Here is a 22578-nt window from a genome sequence, read left to right as displayed (position 1 = left end):
ATAATGTGAATGTGTAAGTGCCGTGAAAAGTGGGACTAATTTGTAATGAACGCCGGCGTAGCGTGATGATAATGTAGGGGAACGCGCAACACGAACAGTGAACAACCAGAAGCACTGGATATGGTGGATCGTTCACGTCAAATGAAACCAAGTCAATGGAACGAGCACAACAGCGCACCAACCTCACGGAACATTTACACTTCCTTTAATTAGTCATTTGCTCAACCATCCTATGGAAGAAAAAATAAAAACAACTAAGCAACAACACATCTTTACATAATTATGCTCAGGCCCTAGGCTAGATCCGACTTGGTGCTGTTTTTCTTCGTTGACGCATTCTTGCTTCTCTTGCGTTTGATTGACTTGGACGGAACTGTTCCATTTGGCAGTTTTGTGACTTCCGTCATAAAGTCCACGTCCTGGAGTAGAAATTTCTTAGTTAGAATAGTAAAACCTATGAGAACTGGTTCCCAAGGATCAGCGACAATTTTTTTTTACTTTTCATTAGACCAGTAGTGTCCTGAGGATACATTTCTTAAATAAAAGGCAAAAAATTCTTTTCAGGCACAGACACGTTCTCAAAGGCTGCTGAATACAAAATAAACTTCCACAACTATTCACAAACCTCGATGTGGTTCACAGTCATGGTGCTTGTATTTCGGTGTTTTCGGTCGCTTTTATTTCTTTTACTAATTGCGCTCTCTTCTGTTGTGTTAGAGAGCTTCTCGTCGACTGTGATAGATGTAGGCGTTTGATCCATCGCCACTTGATCTGCGGTTATGTTGGGACTTGATGCACGCTCAGCAGTGGTGCGCTTGGAGATCCCGTGGCTTGTTCCATTCGCAGTCCTCGTGGGCCCTATTCTCGTCAGTTTGACGAAAATAATTGGTGCAGTGCTTGATACGTATTCTAAGAGTGTGCTCATCCTGGTCACTGTCATTGTTGTGGGTGTCCTCGAATGGTGCGCATCCGTGCGATTTCCACCGGCTTTGCCTGGGCTACTGGTTGAAGCTAAAATGTCCTCGGAAGTGGTATTCAGAGATTCTAAAGTATAATTCGAACTAGGCGGCGTTGCTGTTGACATTGGAGGGTGAGTCGGGCTGAGTGGAAATCCCGTTGTTTTGATCCTTTTCAGTAAAAGCTTCTTTGTTGGCCAGGGGTGCACGTTTATTTTCATTTCAGTATGATTTCCATTGAAGTAGAAGTTTTTCTGAAATGAATCTACATTTAGATGAGGCAGTAGTAACTTTTCCAATAGTTTTTCACAAAATGCAGAGCGATGGAAGCCACATATTGAGTTTCTTATTTTCTTTTGCTTGACTGATGGTGCAGTTTTTTGTAGTAAATATTTTTATCTACGTGCCATGGGGGAACGGTCAAGAAGTACCCTTATGATGTGCCGCCGCGTATCCAGGAGGCTAATGAGCGACGTTAATTGAAACGCGCGTCTCCTGATGCCGTCATAATCGCTACAGTAGCCTGATTGCTCCTCTTGTGCCACGTCTTCAAGATGCCCCCCCCCCCACGCCCTCCTCCCCTCCCATTTCACCGCGTCTACCGCTCTTACGACGATTTTTTTCGCCGCGCTCACTGCTCTTATGATGCGCTTTTAAAATCGAACGGAAAGGAAAGTACCTGGTGTCAGATGTTGTTCGAAGGTCTACATAAAGTGTGATTGTAAGTTAATATAAAAGAAGGAAAGAATGAAATAGGTTTGTATAAGTGATATGCCATTTAGAAATGCGAGTGAAAATGAAATTACCCAGTTTCGAGTTGTTAGATGGAAAGCACTCATTCATCTCTGGGAATGCAAGAGATGTTTCAAAAAATGTCCCACTGATCGGCGTTTTGCTATCTTCTTTATTTTTTTCGCTTTCTAAGGATTTCTTTTTGCTTATCTAGCTGGGTAAAACTGGCATCTAACGATTAATGAGGGGCGAATAATGCCTCGCAGACATACATTGTACCTAAAGGTATATCTCGAAGATACAAAGGTCTCTGTTCGCCACTAATACACCTAACCATGCATATTGATTTTATGCAGAGAATAGATGGAAATGAAGCGATAAAACGCTGTTGGAAAAAGTTTGAAGAACCACACAAAGTTCTATTATATAAAACTGTATAAAACGTAAAACGTAAAACGTAGCAAGTATTGAAATATTTGACATGTGCTCTATATAAACATTATATCTAAGTAAAATTTTGAAGAGCTAAAATGCAGAAAGGAGTTTAAAGAACGTATACAAAGTAATAAGCGCATAAAGTTGCTGTTATTATAGCTGCTGCATTTGAAAGTTGAACACGAATTCGTTGAATGGCTTCGTGACAAACACATACTTATGCACTGTTAGTTTATATAGAAGACTTAGGATATGTGTTAAATTGTGAGATGCGTGAAAATATATGCATGTTATTCTTTTCACTGGAGCATCTTTTCGAATAATTTTTACTTACGTAAAGTTACATTGGATAGAAGGATCTACTTCTCTTTTATTCCCAATAATATACGCTTAGTTTACTATATCCGTACGTCCGAACTCGCTGCGACAATTCGTTTTTTCCCCTTCCGTTCAAAATTCGCACTATCCACCGCTTAGTCGCGGCGTTGATCAGAGAGCAATGGGGAGGCGGAGTGTAGGTGATCTCAGGTGGTCGTGGAGGATATCTAGCTGGCGGAGCGGCAGCTGTAATTACACGGAGGAGCGCAGTGCTGAAGGGAGGACAGGAGCGGTCAGCCGGTTTTCACGGGTACCTCTTGTCCCGCACCCACGTGCCATGTGATTTAGCTAACTTCTGAAGTCCACCACAAACGTTCTGTTTTCTCTACAATGTTTTCTCTACAAGGCACAATGCATACGAAGTAGAGCGGTTAAATCGGTCACCACTTGCTATACGCAAAGCAATGTAATCAAAGAGGAAATATACTTGTTGACTTAACTTAATAAGAAATAATCTCTAAGAGCTTTTCCTGTGATTTCTTCTCATGAAAAACTCAAAGTGGATACCCCTATGTTTCTGAAAGGGGCAAAGCAGGAAATTTAGCAAAAGTTTTTAGTAAAGTTTCTCTGTAGCATTTCTAAGCCGAACAGCAGAAGCAACTGACCTCTAGCTTGGAACCGTGCATAGCGAGGTTCTTACGTGCTTTTTTGACATCTCCCTAATAAAAAGAAAAATTAGAAATTTTCCTGCAGGGATTTCAGAGTCAGTAGGGTTTGCAAGAGTTGGACATCGAAAATTACAGAAATAACGTTAAAAGAGCTTTAAATCCCGAGGAGTGTTCATAGCAAGACTAACCGAATGTAGCTTGGCGGTTGTAAACTCATTTAAGACGTTTTTGCGCAATGATCGCAGTAGTAATGGTAGCGAATAGTGATTTGGTCTTCTGAAAGTCTCCAAATTAGAACTAATTTGTCATTTTTTCTATAGAGTGTCAGATGAAGTTAATTAGCTGCCATTGTTTAAGCTTTTTCTTCCGCTCAGCGATTTTTGGACTTTGACGAGTTGTTCTCGCCGTTATAAAGATGAGAGGAAAATAAAAATCATTTGAAAATTTAGTCTTATGGAAATTAGCTCACTTTTTAGCATGCGCATTTTTATGTAGAGAATAATGAAGTTGGTTTTTTTTTTCAAAAGACTACTGTCACAATTAATGCAAAACAAAAGTATCCACAATTAAGAAAAAGTGAGCGCTATAATATCTTCGCAACATCACGTTCTTTTTCCTTTTTTTGCATGTTTCTTTTTAAAGGGAGTAAGATGTTCGGAATAGTAAGTCTAATTGAGCTTCGGAAGAAGTTTACTCGTCTTTGTTTGCAAGACATATATATATATATATATATATATATATATATATATATTTATAGTGAAAAATTTACCGAAGCATTTGTTTGATGTCGTTAGTGGTCCTTTCTCTCTTCTCCGTCAAGGCTACATCCTTGGGATGCTCAAGCTCCAGCTGTGATCCTAACAGGAACCGTTCATCCCCTGTGATTACGGTGGATTAGATGAAGCTTTGATTTTTTTTAGAAGAAGGTTCATGTTCACCTTGTGTTCGCACTCGTATAAAAGGAACAGAGTACGCTTTAGGAAGGAATGAGGTAGCAATACGTCGCGACAACCTTCGACGATTTACTTGATCTCTCTAAATGAATTAAGCCTGTGATCACAAACGTCAGATTTATCGTAAACCAAATCTTCCTCTACTCTGCGTATATCAGCATTGATAGGATACTTGTCGAAGGGATATTGCAAATAAGTGTAGCCCATGCCGTTACGTTGCTGCTACAATGTGAACTTTTAAGAAAATCAGGTGGAAGAACATCGATTTTTGCAATTTTCCGTTCCCCATTTACCATTTGCGCTTATTTCTGATTGTTCTTCTCCTATGCTTTAAGTTTTCTAAGATTAAGCCTTGAAAGAACAAAGTGCTGATGCTGCTTTGAGGTGGTTCCTCCAACTGACTCATCCTTTTTCGCTAAAACATGGACGTACCTTCGAGAGCCGTCACTTAAAACTCGCACACTTTCAGGAACACGGGAAAGTAAACACTCGAAAATCTAAGAACACGTCAGAAGTTTTGACAATCACAACAATAGAACTAGTCTTCAAGAAAACTTGTGATCCATAAAAATGTACACTGTATTTTTTATAACAATGTAATCAAATTTGAGAAGGGAAAACCAAACGTTGAACATTTTACTGGTGTTCAAAAAAATGTAATGTAATGATCGCACAAACTAACCGATGACTGCCGCAAAGAATTTGACAACCCGGATTTTCTGACCCTCTCATTCTTCACAAAGAAGGAATTGTAATGGGATTCTTGAGAAGAAGTGGTAGTGTATTTCGCTCCTCTTTGAGATTTTTTCCGAAGGCTATCAGCGACAGTTGTTTGTCCGCACTGTTCACGAGCAAACAGTAGAGCGAATATTCGAAGCAGAAGCAAAAATATAAACGGCTGCATAGCTCCCAAACAGAGAAGTGCGACCCTTTTATGCCCGTTAGCTGTTTCGTTTTTGCACTTCGACGATGGAAGCGGCTGTCGTACAGGGCAACCATTACGCTCTCGAAAAAAGACACAATCAAGACTAGACTGGAATGAGATGGGTTGTCCGCAAACGACGTAGTTCATCAGGAGGATTGGAAATGAGGACGAATGACTTCATATAGAATTTGATGTCGTGGAAACGAGGCACCTTCTGCAGCGTGTCTTTAATGGATGTGAAATGAAGGATAAAGCGCGGGTCCTAACTGGTACACAGCTCGGATCAAAATTAACGACCCCAACACATCAAAACCTGATCTTAATTGTACGTGGTTGACTGCTTAGCTTACTTTCTCTTTTGTTTTCACAGTGCATTCAGCAAAATTGACTTCTGGAATGCTCTGCATGAAAGTAGTAACTAGACACAATCTTAGCAATCCTAATCTACGGACTTTAATGTGAGAAAGTAAATGACCCGGCAAGAGTAAGAAAAATGGCTAGGCAATTTCCTACAACCTATTTTAAAAAAAGCTGGGAAGGATTTTCAGCTCAACCCAATCACTTAGCATTTATGTTTTGCCAGATTACAAAGGCGATAAAAAATGCGATGTGGTTAGCTTGCTTTTACTATTTGCTTTGGTTAAATTTCGGAGAATAATTCCTCACCGGCACCGGCTGACATTAGGTTATTTGCACTCATGTGAACTACTTTACGAAATACTCTGTACCGTTTTTAAGCGGAATAAGTTCACCTCCTCAAGAAAGCTGAAAAGAGCTGAGAGCTGAAAAGCGGCAAATTAATTGCTTTGACTTTGAAGAATACCAATCGGGATAGTGTTAAGGAACTGCATGTGGGACAGTCTTACAGCGCACAGAGTATTACAAAGGGCATAAAGTCGTCAGTAATTGATAAGCACTATTTTTTGTTATTCAAGGATGGATTTCTGACGGAAATCCAGAATAGTTCCAATGCCTCTCTAACACTGCGCAATTCATTTCAACCTAATTTTCATCATGTTTCTCATTTGGGAACTGTATTTATGTTTTTTGTTATGCCAATGACGTTTTGGTAAAATTTAATTACTTGGAACTGTACTTCAAGTATAAGTTCCCAATGTCGAGGTTTCAAGAGGGGAGGACTTGGAGATTATAGATTTTCGTTTTAGATGAACTTCTAGGCCAAAATACGAGAAGAAGAAGAGTAAAAGAGAAAATATCCCTAGCAAATGACTGATTCATGACGCTTCTAAGTACTGCTAAGGAAGATTCCTGTCAAGCCTATGGGCTGTCCGTTTATTTGAAAATCACAAAAAAAACAGGAACTATCGATTGGAAAAACGAAGTGCGGAATGACAAACGGAGCTACTCTTTAAGGATTGAGGAGACAGGTTATTCTCGTTTAGTCGTTTTATTTCTTCACAACGAATCCACTTCTGGCAAGCAAATAAAATTTTTCCCTACGAAAAAACATTACATTGAAATGGGTGAACCTTATATTTTCTTGAAAAGATCCCAACATCGTCAATTTCATAATGCGCTGCTTTTGATTTAATTCCTTCATCTAGAAAAACAATACTTACGGTTCAAATCCTTTGCGATATGTGTCACTTCCTCTTCATGGAAGACAATTTTCGGATCCATGACGACACTTTTCATTAACACTTACTAAATCGAAATTTGATGCGGTTCATTAGGACATTGAACATAACAAAATAGAACTCAAAATTTGAGAATATATCCGCAAAAAACCTAAACTATTCAGCTAAGTCAACAAAATTATCATGAAACTGTTATCATAGCAAGAGAGAGCAGAGAATGACTGTGTTTTTCTCATCTAGAGTCATATCCGTGGTACGCTCCTTGATATCCTCGATGTGCTGCAATATGGTGAGCGCTAGCTTCTGTTGCCTGTTGCTACCACTATGATGGTTTTTTTTTTTACTGAGATCGACTAGTTGAACAACACCTCTCATCTACTAGTATGTATCTCATTAAAACGTTCTCCGCGTGAATTTTGGTTGCTTAGATAGTCATTCCTTCCGTTATAGGGAAAGTTAAACACTAGAGTCAACACACTAGAGTCTATATGTTTTCTTGAAGGCCTCGTTTATGAGGCTAATCGCTGCCTGCACGCGGTGGCTCTGCTTGTGCTGAACGCAGTCAGGTATTCTATTGTTCGCTTTGGAAACGTACGAACAACATGGTCTGCACAACCATGGTGCAAGACTCATATAGTTGCAGCGATAAGGTGTTGTCGTCCAGTACATTTGCAACATTCGCCAACTGAAATGTCAGGCGCCTGGAGGGAGCACGGAACTTTTAACAACAGCTCTCTGTTTTGTCACGCTAAACAGCCGAACACTATCAAGCTAACTTTAAAAACTGTCCTGTCTAAGCTCCTGGGATATCTCTGTGCGCCGTATGCTGCACTTCAAGTAACATACAGAAACCGCCCCGCCATTCAGTGTTGCAGACTATATCATCTACCGTAGCGGTGATGCCGATGAAAAGAAGATAGGAGAGGAGGCTGCGCGACAACTGTGTGGGAGGAATGTAACAACCTGGCGGAGGAATTTGGCTCAGCGTCGTCTGAATACTCCTTTATACAACTGCAGAATCGCAGAAGACGTAAAATCTGGATAGTCAGTGTTCATTCCATTCCTGTTCATTCCATTTCATTCCTACGGAGACCGCTGAAGAGAACAATAAGAGCGTCCTTTATGATAAAATCAACGTGTTGTATAGTATATCCACCCCAGGATGAGATTTGAAGAATAATCTGGTGTGCTAGGAAACTGGTGAAACAGTGAGGCACATTTCAGATAACGGTAAACGTCTAGATTTATGCGAACAAACAAGCCTTATCATTCCTTCCACATTACAGATGCCATCAGGTTACTTTGAAAGGGTCACGTCTGAAGAGCAGCGCAAGCGGGAAACTCTCAGACATCAGGTCGTCTCTTCCGCACTTTTTTTTCTTGAGTCGGACATCAGGCAATCTGGAATCTAGAGGTTTGGAGTGTCGCTTTCGACTATGGTCACTCCTTGGTCCTTCTCAGCTTCACGGTCGGCTTATACGATCACAAGAAGAATCCAAAGAATTCTTCCTTGACGGAAAATTGATACAGCAAGTCTGACAGCACTACGAAACTCCGTCAACGAGTATCTGTTCATGTTAGAGTATGGACCAAAATGAAGCTTCGGAATGCAGATTCTTTCACAATTGCATTCAGAACGCTTAAAGGGAAACCGGGATATAAGTTTGCTTTGCCAAAATTCACGTACAATTCTGTATGTACCGCCCGCAGCATTAGTGATTTCAACCAGGAACAGTGTAGTGGCAAGACGAAAAGATGTTTGCCAGTCTTAACTCTCTGCTCTTTCTGCCAGTGGAGTGACTGTTGGGGAAGCAACTTTACCAAATTGGAGAGATCACTTCAACAGCTTACTAAACTGGCAAACCCCATCAGTCCTTGAACATGAGCACCTTCAAATGACCGGCACATGAGGTTAGCGACGAACCACCGATCGAGTCGGTTGTATTGGTTTGTAGTTAAGATGAAGGATGGAAAGTGTGGTGGAGATCATGTAATTAGCGCGGCAGTCCTCGAATCTTCCTCCGTCTCGGATTCGTGAGATGACGAAGACCATCCGTTCAATATGGATCTATGAAGCAGCACGCGACTAATAAGGCGACTAATAACGATATCATCATTTCCTTCCACTTATTTGTCTTATGTCTCTCTCTGTCTTAGGAACTTATTTGTCACGGATCCTTGAAACTATCGAGAAATCTTTTTGCGTTGTGCACAACGTTTCAGAGCAGATTATGCTGAATCGACCAATGTAAAATCGCGAAGGAACAACTCGTGACGAGCAAGCAAGCTGCAATTCAATATTGATCCGAATTTTTTTAACACCTGAAATGGTAAATGGAGTAGAACAAGGGGCAGTTGGAGCATTCTTTTTGTTCAGTTTCTGCTTCGACCACATAATGCGAAGAAGAGTTGATGAAATCAGGACGCCCATTGACCGATCTCAAGTACGCCGACAATGTTGTTATATTCACGGAAAGCAGTACGAAATTTCAACATGTTGTAAACTTCGTGTCGAAGTGAGCTTCAACCTATGGATTACATCTGCGCACTAATAAGTGCAACAGATGTCATCAAGATCTCGAACGGGAATCAAGGTGGACGGACAACCGATCGAACTCGTCTATGAGTTCTGTTAGGTGGGCTGTATGCTGAAGAACAACCTCAGCTACGGGAAGGATATTTAGTGAAGATGGGCTAAGGTCTATCCTAGATTTAACTCTCTAACGAAATAGATATAATTCTTTAACGCCTGCGGTCGACCATCTTTATAACAAAGTTAAGTTGCGGGTCTATCTATTCGCAATGCACCTTATCATGATATACATGACCTGGACTTGCGCAACACTGTCTACAATGACGGTCGGCTGCACGGAATTTGCTTAGGGACTCTTTGGCTTTTTCTGGTTTGAAATATGCCACAGTGAAAAGTTTACGCGGAATTTAGTGTGGCGTATCTGCGGATAACAAGTGGAAACATACATACACAACATGTAACACATATAACAGCGCCGTTGAAAGTGGCTACAGAAAATTGCCTTTGCTTCTTCAGTTTGGGAAGATCAGCAGATCGCCTTGTCCAACGTCTTCTGAAGCTTTCTGTGGGTTCAAGTTGGAAGAAGACAACAAACAAGATGGTGAAAGAAGACTTGTGAACATTCCATGTAGATAAGCAGATTAAGTTAAAGTCAGAGTTAGGTGTCCTGAAGCAGGGCAAGAACCAAGAAACCATTGAAACTTCCATTCGTTAAATAGAATACTGAAGGAGCGATCACGACTTACTAGATCACTCCGAAGAGCATTATAGAGAAATTTAAAAAATGTCCAGTTTGATAGAAATGGTATCTTGATTGACAATAGGAGTGCCTAGTACAAGGTGAAAATAGTATACGTAGCCTACAAAGGTTAGATTTTTAACACTATTAAAGTTCAATAGTTCTTATCAGTCCTACAAATTTGTTTTTTAATCAGATGCTTCAGAACTGAGCAATAATTTCTACATCTTATTGTTCATATCCATTCCTTTTCTTAAACAAACCTGGTAAAGGCTGCACCACTGCAGCATGGGGTTATAAACAAAAATGTACAAAATTTAAAAGACCCTTCAAAATTCAAAAATGTTTCTACAAATGACTACAAATAGAAGTTTGTATATGAAAACATTATCTGGATAAGCCAGGATAATGTTGTTCTGATAGAAGTTTATAATTTTAGACTCCTGGAAATTTAACGTAGGAATTGTTTTTAATTGTTTATCGACGCATTTCCTCCAATGTTTATGAAGTGCGTAAAAATGGGTGCGGAATTATTGAATTTTTTGACGATGTGCATAGCAATATTTGCCGGCTGATTGCACTGATTCTGGTACCATTGATTGGTTGCCGGTGATGATCTATGCCCAACCTTCCGAACAACTCGCAGGAATCCCTCGGATCGTGTTGAAACATACTTCAGTAATGGATCGGTTATTTCTGTAAAATACAACATCGTGTGAAGAGGGAAGAACATGCTATTTCTAGACTTCACAAAAAGAATAGAATATTGGTAAGTAGCTTTCGAGTGCTGCGGGGAACGGTACGTATCCTATAGATATGCTTGAGGAGACGCAAACATGCCTCGACAACACCATGCTTCAGTTATTCATGGAGACACAGACAACCATCGTAGATGCTCTCCTGGCTACAGACACGGAGATAACTACACAGTTACAAGAAAATATGAAAAGAGGAATGACGGGAGTTATCGAAATTACTAAATCAATTGCAGAAGAACAACGTACTTAGTAGTTCTAGAATTCTTATCAAGTAAACTTTTTTTTTGAAGAGGTCAGAGATATGAAAGGTCCACCTTTTGCGCACCTTTGTCCCATACTACCAGCGTTTCATTACTTTCCTCCATTCCTGTTTATTCTTTTTTTACGAGTGCTAATATCGATAATCCCCGTTACTTTTGAAAGCTGGATACTCCCTGTTTTCAACGAACATTTTTCACATACGTAATTTGGGGCTAACAGGTGCATTTTCCCCTCATTTTTCACATGAGGATTCTTTTTTGTTTCGGATTTGAGATCATCTCCTCAAAATTTTCGTCAGGAAGTTCCAGTGGATGTAATTCTCCAAAACAATTTAGAAGCTCGTAAATTATATCCATGGCGCTGATCAGTGTACTATCAGCGGCAGTTTGGCAGAGTCGCTATTTAGGTAGCGACGGATGTGAATCTCCATCCGGTACGCTCAATCGCTAATTCTCGGCCGAGGCATGATCAGGGCACGCTCGTTGATCCTACAGGACCCTCTTCACACGCGGCGACAGTTTTTAGCGAGTGCTAGTCATAGTGTTGTACATATTCGTTGTCCATATACTATTGTACATAATCACACACCCATTCGATGTACAGTCTCAAAAAGAGCCACTGAATCAGTTTCCATGCATAAATGACTTTCACGTCTTTGTCTCGAAATGTAATGTTGCGCAAGAAAGGAAAAAATCATAGAGGCTGTGGAAGTTAAATACCGTATATGTGGTCATTTCCAGTTCTGACATTTATGACACTATAATGACACTACAGTATGTACAAGAGCACGGCTTTGTTTTTCGGCGTTTTTACTACTGATGTCAAAGATACTGTGACATTGTGGAAGATTGACTATAAAAGAGGAACGTGGCAGCAATTATCAGCTTTGCGTAGTCATCGATTGGGACTCAGCGATAATGTCCTCTACGTCCAAAATTTTTGTCCTCAATTCCCTTTCTTGGATCTGGAGGAGAACTAGATGAGTAAACTGCTATTAACCGCTGCGCCCTAATTCAGTGGCATTCTCAACAATTATTGGTCACATGCTATGACTGTGGACAATAAGAATGGAGCCTCTTTACGCACGAATGCTGACGTTAACCTGCAGTGTTCGCAGCAGCAACACGAGAATTCGATGAGAGAGGTCGAACATTTGGATGTTGAACCACCGAATTTCTGGAGAATATTCAAAGAAATGAACAATATTTGGTCTCGAAGATGTTTGAGATCGGAGATAGATTATTCCAATTTATTATACCTATCAATTTAAGTACATGTATGTTTGTTCATCAAGGACTAAGGTAACTGAAGGATGCCCGAAGATTGGACCTGATAATGAGGTCGGAAAGGCCTCTTTCAGGATAGTTCTGGATGTAGGACGCGAATATAACACTAACATATGTAAAACTTAAGTCTCAGCACACTTCTGTTAGAGTAAATTTACAAAATTTTTGCTGTGTTCCCATTTAAGAAGGCGAAAGCTAGCCAAAAGCAGTTTTGCCTGATTTTTTTTTGAAAATCCTCCACCGATTCAACTTATCAAATTATATGTTGGGATGACGCCATATTCGCTGTCAGCGTGTGAAATAACCTTAGAAGAACAGCTTGAGAATTTAAAAAACTGAAAAAAAAATCGGACTGGCTCCTCAAGTTACCTCTGTGTCATTTATTTGTATCGATTTGTTTTCGTATTCATTGGAGAAAAGTCGAACATTTTTGAAATTTTTAAGGACTTTCAAATGTTCTTCCTACGCCCTTATCTAGTTTATTCTTCCTTTCCTATCCTCACCGTTAAGAAATGGAAATACTTTAACATTCACGAGGCATATTGTAGCCATTGCAAAGAAGCACACATTTGTTTATTTCTTTGTTTCAATATTCAATAGGAAGAAAATAACGATGATAAAACTATGTTAAGGGGTAGTTGTTCCTTTATTTTGATTTAGTACCGCAATACAAACCGAAATTTAAGCACATTTTCTTTCAAAAGGGGTGATATAGTAGCAAAAAAGTACAATCAGTTGCAAGGTGAATTAAAGAAAAGAAGCTTAAGAAGGCTATCGTAGCGTTTAATGTGCTGAATCCTTTAACTCGCTTAAGATCGAACTTCAGGACTGCCTACGATGAAAAACTTGCGCCTAGTCGCTGGTGGCTGATGTGATTAGCGCGGCGTCTAATGAAATTAGCGTCAATACGAGAGTGACGACGGTACACGCTCCGATATTTTGACTTTAGGGAAATGTGGAAAAATATGATGAAGAAAGAGCACATAAAGTATAAGAGAAGAAGTAGTTGCCTTCCAATCCTTTTTTGAAATCTTCTGAAAGAGAAATCCAATCGTCCCAGGAAAAAGTAGGAAAACCAGTAGTAGTAGAAAACCTTTCCGAAAACAGAACTAACGCGTGGAGACATCGCATGCAGTCACGCTTACCTTAAAAATGATTTTTCAAAATTCTGTGAAAATGATGTGTGATAACGCAGTGGGTAATGTATGAGAATGATGTTGTGCAACGTAACATAACGGATTTTATCCGAGAAAAAGGCAAACATGAAATTAAGAAGGGAGGCGCGATTTAATTGTGCTGGATTCACGATCGGAGCAGTATGACAGCCGGAACCGTTCTCGAGCATTTACTTGACACTTTGACAATCACCTGGGTTTTTAATTTTCACCCGCTTCTTCCCGAGCGCCACTTCTGAATTCTGACACACACGTGTGGGTCGTATTGTCCTCTGGTGCAAGCCTTCTCTATTAGTTGTTTTCCTTGTTTTCGGTAGTTTTTCTTGTTTTTTCTCCCTTTTCTACAGAAATAGTGCACGAATAGCGAACCGTATAGAAATAAGTATCGTTCAGTACTCCTAAATCCCTGCAACGTAACAATGCGACGTATTGTCGTCGCTGTGCTTAGACACGGTGCGGCATCAGAGCTCACACCCAACGATAAGCTGGCGCATCTGCCGCATCCGATGCCGCTCGCGCTTGCAATCCGCCGAGTTTGCGCGCAGCAAATGAAAGCGTGGCGTTTGCTCGTTGCGTGCGGGTTCTGACGCTATGTCGCATTGGCAGAAAAACTATGAAGACGACTTAACTGTAGCGTGTCATCGAAGCCGACGTAGCTGGAAAACAGGGAAAAGACGGAGCTCAGGGTGTAAACGACAAGTGTGAGCGTGGCCTCGCTCAATTCTCCCTACCTGCAAACGAACTAATGGGATCTCCGTGCATCGAACTGATGGGATTTGGAAAAGAACACTGCCAAAGGAATAAACAAATGTTTAGGCTCATCAACGAAGAACAATTCGCGTATATACCGGTTGCTTGAGTTTGCTTTTTATTTTAGATAACCTTTTAGATGTTTTTAGATTTTTAAATGACTTTTTAGAAACATGATATGAACAGCTGTTTCGCACAAAAGTACTTGAGTAGAATCTCTTTATTTTAGTTCACATTTACATTTTATTCATACTTTTCGTTTTTATTGCTTTTGACGAAATTCATAGCTACTGTAAACGTATAGTGTATCGAGGCAATTGTAATCGATAAAACTCCTGAAGTTTTACTAATTTGTTATGATTTAAGGTGAATAGCGCTAGATTTCCAGCATTTTTCTTCCAGTAATTTTGGGCTCAAAACACATCAAACTCCCATAAATTCCGACGTTCTCGTCCAGTCTTGTTCTTGCCATCGTCACGTCGCAATCTCTCGTCGTATATCAAAAAACGGACAGCGGCTAACCGACGACAAAAAACCGAAAAGCATAACAATGAAACTTGCACGTTCCGATTATGTGCTATATAAACGATTTATATCTGATCATTGTGTCATTTTTCCCTGCGCAAAGTCTTAGCACAGTCCAAGAAACGCAAGAAAATCTTCTTGAATATTTGAGGTGTGATTCTAACTACTGTAATTTCACTATCATTGTTTTCATAACCACTTCTTCTTTTGTTTATGCTAGCTTTTCCTTCCAAGAGATGTTGTTGCTTTTAGACCATGCTACGACTTTCTATGACCCTATTTTTATTCACAACTGCGTCGGCATTTCTCTTTGCTAATCGATGTTCTTGTGGAAGGTACGTTCTACTACGTATATTTTATAGTTTAACAGATTTGTTTTTTGAACTACAAGAAGTTATCGAACAATCTGTTTTCGTTTCGAGGCTTGCGAGGAATTTTGGAACGTGCACGATGACACCAGTACCTCTCAAGAAACTGAGTTTTTTTTTTTTAAATTTTAAAAAAAATTTTTTTTTTTTTTTTTAAAAAAAAAAAAAAAAAAAATTTTTTTTTTTTTTTTAAAAAAACCCAAAAAAAAAAATTTTTTTTTTAAAAATTATTTTTAATTTTTATTTAAAAAAAAATTAAATAAATTTTTTTTTTAAAAAAAAAAAAAATTTATTTTTTAAAAAAAAAAAAAATAATTTAAAAAAAAAAACCAAAAAAAAAAAAAAAAAAAAAAAAAAAAAAAAATATATATTTTTTTTTTTTCTTCCCTTTTTTTTTCTCCCCCCCCTCCCCGTTTTTTAAGGGAAGTGTTTTTGTATTGAAAAAACAAAATTTTTCTTTTTTCCCTTTTCTTTCTCCTTCCCCCCGCCAAAAACTGGAAACTCTGAGAAACGGAGATTGTTTCCATTCTCTTAAGTTTTCAAACGTTTTCGTGGCGATGCCTGCTTAGGAATTAAAAAAGGATCACTTATTATATGACAGGAATAGATGCGTACAATGGAGGACATTCACGCAATCGCACCCTCTTTGGGATGAATCCTGAAGATGAATCGGTGAATTGAAAATAATTGTACGCATCGGGAACAGTTATGAATTTCGATATAAATAGAACTGAACTAAATCACTAGTTAAACACTGAAGAAACTAAGTAGCTGTATTTTTTTTGAGGATGAAAGTCTTTTAACTAAGTTCTATTCCAGTTCTCCACCGCTCAGCTCACCTCCTAATGGCTGCAGTTGTGGTGGGGGTGGAGGTGCTACTATCCAGTTGCCACCGCTGAATCTACCCACACTGGATTTCCCAACAATCTCCCAGCAACCGGCAGCTCCACCTGCTCAAATTGTCAGCGATGCACCAGCGACTACTTACTATGTTCGTCAGCCCACGTATCGTTACCGCCAAGTGATAATCAGAGAACCTCAACAGGACGTTATTTCTCCGGTGTACAGCAGTCCACCTGTGATGGTTTCTCCTCCTATCTACAATCCTCCTGCTCAACTACCGTCATTCGATGTGCCACAACCAATCTATCCGCCCAGCGCCGGGTACGCTGTCCCACCACCTTCCATGGATGCACCACAGCCGAGTTATCCGCTGCCACCTCCTGCTCAAGATGTGCCCCGGCCCAGTTACTCACTGCCTCCTCCTGCTCAAGATGTGCCCCGACCAAGTTACTCACTGCCCCCACCTGCTCAAGATGTGCCTCGACAAAGCTATTCTACTGCTCCGCTGCCTCCACCATCTTTCGACATACCCCGCTCCAGTTACTCCATTCCATTGAGTCCTCCAGCTCAGGATACTCCTAGTCCAGTTCCTTCTTATTCTGCTGCACCTCTGCCCGCTCCTCTTCCATCAGCAGATGCTCCCCAACAGAGCAACAAATATCCAAATTCGCCAGCTTCCCAGATTCCGCTTTCGATCAACACTTCACCATTCATACCACCACCACAGATATCTTCAAATGTCATTTCACCGCCAGATGTGCAACCTATGTCGGTAGGTAGTTTGTCGAGGTTTGGTAGGAGTCTAAGACGTATAATCATTGTGTAACTAACACAATAATCGCCAATAGAGGTTTTTCATAATGACATATCATTACCCGACTGCGAGCTTTATTATCGGGTTCCCTAGCAGAATATAGTGGTGGAGGAGCAGTTCGCTTCTTTTTTCCTACAATTTTTTGTGATATTTCTGTTTGTTACTTAGGATACTGTGGCAATTCTAGATTATTTTGGTGTGTTTACTATTTATAAGCTGGCAGTACGCTGCGAAATGCAATGACTATTATTGGAGATTTTGACATCCCATACTTGTGATGTTGAAAATAAAAGTTATTTCTCTAAAAAGAAACATGTTTGATCGAGATGAAATTAATTTGAAGAAGAAATATTGCAACACAGAAAGAACAAAAACGGTTGAAATGGGCTTAACACTCGTCAGCGCCTGAGTCGGTACTGCTAGCCGCCCGCAGGCGGATTTTCGGCAAATGCTAACGTTGTTTGCCCGATACTGATTCGAAACTGTGTTTAAAACATACCTGCATAGGTTGTGGCTTCACAAATTTCGTTTATGGAGGCAATAACGGAGTTTTTACTCGGGTGTCATTGATTGGAGTGCAAAAGGGGTGTGGCGCAAACTCGTCCACTATTGGTCGAATCTTGCTGATTATGGGGAGGCAAATTAAATGATCGTAAAAAGGGAGCTGAAGAATTGTTTTTATTTCTCAAGTGAAATTGACAATGATGTGGTAATTCAGTTATTAATCCCCTCTTCGCAGTAAGCAAGGTGCTGCTTCAATCGTAGCAACCACGGATGAGGGACTGATAGGTGTGAAAAGTTGAGTGTTTACACAAGAATACTTAGAAGGGATAACCCGCCCTCTAAATAAATTGCCGGATCTCTGAAAAAGTTACCCTTGGCTTGGCGAATGCTTTGCTGCATCAAGAAATAAATTCGACGGTACGCCTCAAAAAAATACTTTGTCTGAAATCTTCAGTGTTTAAAAAAACATCAAGTGAGGGATGAAGACATAAAGAATCAAATTATTGGTTAGAAATTGTGAGGAAAAATTATCAGTGAACTAAAATGTAATAGGTGTTCTATATCGCATTGCTCAAAAACAACTTAGAGACAGAAATCGATGGTAATTACTACGTTCAGCCTACGGAAGTAACGTCCACCAGAGTCCTTCTTGGTCCCTGTGTCTCCAGAAAAGATGCATCGTATAAGGTTTCAAGATTGCAAGACTTCTGTTTTTAGCCCTACAACAATCAACAAAACGATGCTCCGCCTGCTCCGTCAGTGCTCCGCCTGCAGACCAATGGCAACACAGGGAAGCCACAAATGATCGTAATCAATATGCCAAAGAATGGGCAGACCAATGGCAATGGAAGAACGACGCAACAACAACAACTACGAATGCCTATAGTGATATTCTTGAATCAACAGGTACCAACAATCGATTGATGTCCTTACATGATGGTGAGGGCGTGGCATCAGGTCGTCCAGGATTGGGTAATGAATATCCTGGCGACTTACAAAACATTCACGAATTGCAAGTTAACAGGCTCGGAAAACGATCAAGGACAGAAACTGCTGGAAGCAGGGTTCATACAAACAACCTATTTTACGAAATTATGCGGATCGATTGAGGAAAGATAAGAACGCATTAGAATGGCTTCCAGGATGCCTCTAAATCGTTGGCTCGTATCCTACGGAAGATGCGTGGATCATGCCGCGGTAGTACTGAGCCGGGAGTGCCTATACTCAAAGGCATCACCCCACGAATCTGGGGTGGTACGCATTTCCGGTGTAGTATTCGTATACGGGGTCGTAGATTATGGGGAGGAATGTGACTCCGTTCATTTCTTCCTAATTGCCGTAGAAAACGGCCCGGAAGATACGGCTTCGTGCGTTCTGGCGCACTATTTTCCACAAGGAGTTCGATTGGAGCGCGCCAGCTCTCTGCGACGCCTCATCTTCCGGGCCGTTTTTCGCGGCAATTAGGAAGAAATGGACGGAATCACATCCCTCTCCATAATCTACTATGCCGTGTACGAATACTCCACCTGAAATCCGTAACACCTCAGATTTGTGGGGTGATGCCTTTAAGTCAAACTGAGTGCATGTCGTAAAGTCACTGTCCTTGTTATTTGTGCGCTCAAAATCGCACCCAAAGCAGGCCGTTGTTTGCCGCTTCGCCAAAAGTGAGCATAGCTATCTGTCCTATAACTTTAAATTGACCGAGCAAATTAGTTTGAGCAAATTAATTTATTTATTGGTTAATTGGGTGAATAATTGATTAGAGAGACATTTAGGACAACAACGGGCAGTCTAAGCCGAACGATGACTTTGTTGTGATAAATCCGTACCAGCGAAAAGCAAGGAGAAACACTTAAAACCACCTGCACTGCCGCTTCCATGCCCCTCAAGCTCTGGCTCTCGTCTAGAGTCATTGAATTGTAAAAACCACCTCATTCCATGTCCTTAGTATTTTGAGCCACTAGTTCATTTTTACTTGTGAATTTTCACTCTTAGGTGCTTCGCTGTTCAAGCAGCGACCAATGACGATTGACTAGAGGGCTTATATCGGGTAATTGTATTTCTTCAGGATCTTTAGACATCAATTGTTTGCTTGTTGTTTGTTTGAAGTCATCTTATGATTTCCTTGAAAGTAAACTTTGATATCTTTGTTTTTCATTGGATTCCTCGAGTATTGTGATTCTTCGGTGTTTCGGAGATAAACTCTGCCTGTAATTAAATCCTAATGAAATAAGCAAGGGCGGGTGTGGCGCAGTCGGTTAGAGGTCCGTTGTAGCCACACGGTCGAGGGTTCGAATCCGCCCTAGTGCTCACCAAGCCTTTCATCCCTCCGGGGTCGATAAATTGGTACCAGACTTGTCTGGGAGGATAAAACACTGACTTGATCATCGGCTGGCCCCCGCAAGTCATTGTATAGGCCAATACGCGTTCCAAAACCTCAACGATTACGAATTCCAGTAAAAAAAAAAAAACGCGTTGGCGCATCCCGAGTGGATTGATACGCCAGTGACTTTATCCTTTTATCCTTTTAATGAAATAAGCTATGTTGCTTCTCCAAAATTATTCAGACAAATTAAAAATCACGAACACATTCGTGATTCAATGTGTTCATTCGAGCTGTACGGGATTTTCTTTTGAAAAAAATGTAAAACCGCTTAAAAAGATCTGTGAAAAGATGAACAACAGTGCAAACAATCTGTTCCGCACATTTCTCGATCTCGATAGCGATATAGAGACGATTTGACTTCTTACTACTGTTTTTTGTACAATTTCAAGCAATTGAATAACAATAATAACAACATTTCACCACCTAATTGACTTAATCAGAGCTTTAACGAAAACTATCTAGGAAGAAGAAACGACTCAAGAACATTGATGAACTCAAATTTAAGTCCGAATCGCTCTTTGAGTAGCCGTCCTCCAAGCGCTGAGCGAGAGGTATCCGCTCATTCCACGAGTGATGGGCACGAGCGGTTGTGAATACGTAAAACATATTACTGACTAAACTTGTTTTCGTTATGAGATAAGTAAACAAAATTGGAACCGAAAAATATGTCTCATTACTTTTAAATTGCCCTTATCGAGCTTTTCTATCATTGCCAATCATTGGTTATCTGAGGAATTTTGCGATCGATAAGCGAAGATGAGCTGATCAGCTGTTCCTCTTTTTTCCGATAAATGGCGCCAAGTGCTGATAAATCTGCCTTTGATGTGATTATCGTTCAGTTTTCTCTCCACTTTTTCATGGTAATCGTCAATCTTCCCTCTTGTAACTGTTTTCGGTTCCTCTTGCGCTCAAATATAAACACTTTCTCATTCATTTCTTCAGTGGAGCAGGAAGATTATGAGTTTGCCGAAATTAATACTTTTACTATAATGTTCAATTTTTCATCTTCAGCCACCCCTAACCCTGGAGCAAATAAAACGGAGCAAGGAGACTGGCGTTCAATTCGCTTGGATGCGCTAGTGCCTTCGACTTCAATTCGCAAGTTTGGGGTTTATGAACGTCTGTCTGACCTATACAATGACTCGGCGGGGCTAGCAGATGTTTTCATTCTGCCAGACGAGTCTGTTGCTTATATCTTGGCTTTAAAAAAATGAAAGGCTTGGTTGGCCTTATGGCGGACTCGAGCTATCGACCGTGTAGTCGTAGCCTAGATACTTACTACTCTACTCTTTCTGTAATACCCGTCGCAGCTTCGATGTGCAGAAATGCTGGTTTGCACATATGATTGATGCTGTATGTGCTGAACTGGGTGGCCGATTCGCTTTCAGCAGAAAAGAGGGAGTGTTCGATGAAAAGAGTGTGCGGCAGTTGCGTTGCTGTTATTCAGTTCAATATATTTAGCGCCCACAGGATATTTCCCGTGTCATAATCATCTAACTTTTTAATATTTAATTCTCTTTGGCTTCTTTCGATGCTACTCATCAAAAGAAGAATATGTCAATGACGAAAAACCGCGTCTTCTTTGCACTCACTCAGTGGTTTTGCTACGCGCAAGAATCATAGTGAGGAGCTTCAGGTAGTAAATACATAGATGCTCGCAATGACGCTCTCAGAACGACGGCTTCTTTCTTGGAGTGATTGTTTATAGGAACTTCGTTGTGCTCCGACGCGCCAAGCATCCAAGTCCATATCTCCTCTCCAGTCAGGAACAAACGTTCCTATTCATTTTGTATCCATCTCAAAATAGCGACCGTTCATCCAGAAAAAATCTCATCTGGACTATGCGCCGAATGGGTGACATTCAAAAAGGAAAAATGCGAGAAGGGAAAGAACTGTCCACGAAAATTTGAAATTTTCATTTTTAGAGGTGAGGTCAGGAATTTATAACGAAAAGTGATTATGATGAGAAAGTGACAGTAATGTGATAAAATTGTGCAGTAAGGACCATGACGTTTAAAAATGACTTGTAGTCAAACGCAAGACGTTTCTCAAAAACTGCGGAACTTCTTAATGCAATCTTTTTTCCATTTATTCACGTTGAACAGCGAAATCACACACTCGAACTTGCGTAGATCGCCATTGATATTTTTTATGATCTACTTCTGACCATGGATTTCTTGAGCAAGCTTCTTGAGAACCTAACAGTCATATTAGAAGACCCTATCGTAGTCTACTGAAAACGAAAACGAAGAAGTTTGGATTCGGTGCAAATGAGCGCGTTTTCCTCGATGGCGATTCGTCAAGGTCGGCACTGTTGTGTGTCATCCGGCGATCGAAATGTACTTATCGATCATCTCTATCAAAAGTGTCCACGCATGGTGCACCAGCGTTCGCCAGTGCCTTTTCGTTGGTAATTCAGGCAAACTCGTCCAGATTGTCGCTTTCCTGAGCACTCCTCCAATCTCCCTCTTCTTCTACCTTCCGTCTTCAATGGTAGCAGAGATTAATTTGTTTCATCTCGCATGATGAAGACGACAAACTCAGAGGTTTCGCTGTCATTGATCAGGTGGCATGTCAATTTGGCTGACGATTTGGTCGCCTTGGAGGTGTCAGCTCAAAGAGTCGTTGCTCTGTAAGCATTTAACTCGTACAGGGATTTTTTGCACGATCAAAATCTCCTTCTTGTATTTTCCCTTCATTTGGTTTTCTAAAAAGAATTTTCACGATGTCGCACCACGAATTCGACCATTCGTTGAGATCCTCTTGTTGATCTGTGATTGTTTTCTTTGGTGATTAAAGACCCCATTTTTTTCTCTTGAATAGAGAGCATATCCTACTTCCTGAATGAACTCAATCTGTTCTCGTCGTTGCACACATTAAACATGATTTTCGTGATGAAAACATGGAAAACACAACATGTTTGGATGAACGAATGAATGAAAAACGATTGGATGAGTGAATGCGGATGTAGATACGAACGTAAAAATTTAAGGTGTAGAAAAAGGGCAGATAGATAGAGAAAAATAAGTAAGTACAATGGTTAGAAATATA

The 22578-nt window shown here is 40.4% G+C and overlaps 4 protein-coding genes across 6 annotated transcripts; 3 read left to right on the top strand and 1 right to left on the bottom strand.

The window, feature by feature from the left end:
* Positions 1 to 293: 293 nt before the first annotated feature.
* Positions 294 to 5394, bottom strand: RB195_014663 (uncharacterized protein; the record flags this gene model as incomplete). Of its 3 annotated transcripts, XM_064205025.1 has the most annotated exons (7): positions 294 to 419; positions 626 to 1210; positions 3107 to 3160; positions 3298 to 3385; positions 3879 to 3987; positions 4048 to 4144; positions 5338 to 5394. In XM_064205025.1, the coding sequence occupies 7 exons, from the start codon at positions 5392 to 5394 to the stop codon at positions 294 to 296; spliced, it is 1116 nt and encodes a 371-aa protein (XP_064060906.1). The 3 variants fall into 3 exon arrangements, with proteins under 3 accessions (XP_064060906.1, XP_064060908.1, XP_064060907.1); XM_064205026.1 differs by lacking the exons at positions 294 to 419; positions 626 to 1210; positions 3107 to 3160; positions 3298 to 3385; positions 5338 to 5394 and adding an exon at positions 4192 to 4269 and having other exon boundaries at positions 3875 to 3987; XM_064205027.1 differs by lacking the exons at positions 294 to 419; positions 3107 to 3160; positions 3298 to 3385; ... (1 more) ...; positions 4048 to 4144; positions 5338 to 5394 and having other exon boundaries at positions 614 to 1084.
* A 5075-nt stretch (positions 5395 to 10469) lies between these two features.
* RB195_014662 (uncharacterized protein) lies at positions 10470 to 10865 on the top strand (the record flags this gene model as incomplete). Its single annotated transcript, XM_064205024.1, has 3 exons — positions 10470 to 10546; positions 10602 to 10626; positions 10683 to 10865. 3 exons carry the CDS (start codon positions 10470 to 10472, stop codon positions 10863 to 10865), a joined length of 285 nt encoding a protein of 94 aa, XP_064060905.1.
* A 4779-nt stretch (positions 10866 to 15644) lies between these two features.
* Positions 15645 to 18997, top strand: RB195_014661 (uncharacterized protein; the record flags this gene model as incomplete). The annotated part of the gene is made up of 4 exons (XM_013451532.2): positions 15645 to 15652; positions 15800 to 16595; positions 17859 to 18047; positions 18917 to 18997. The coding sequence occupies 4 exons, from the start codon at positions 15645 to 15647 to the stop codon at positions 18995 to 18997; spliced, it is 1074 nt and encodes a 357-aa protein (XP_013306986.2).
* Positions 18998 to 20384: 1387 nt separating this feature from the next.
* On the top strand, positions 20385 to 20741 carry RB195_014660 (uncharacterized protein; the record flags this gene model as incomplete). The annotated part of the gene is made up of 1 exon (XM_064205023.1): positions 20385 to 20741. The coding sequence occupies one exon, from the start codon at positions 20385 to 20387 to the stop codon at positions 20739 to 20741; it is 357 nt and encodes a 118-aa protein (XP_064060904.1).
* Positions 20742 to 22578: the final 1837 nt, after the last annotated feature.

The sequence above is a fragment of the Necator americanus genome, chromosome V, assembly GCF_031761385.1.
Source record: "Necator americanus strain Aroian chromosome V, whole genome shotgun sequence".
Taxonomy (NCBI): domain Eukaryota; kingdom Metazoa; phylum Nematoda; class Chromadorea; order Rhabditida; family Ancylostomatidae; genus Necator; species Necator americanus.
This window is presented reverse-complemented; position numbering and strand designations above follow the sequence as displayed.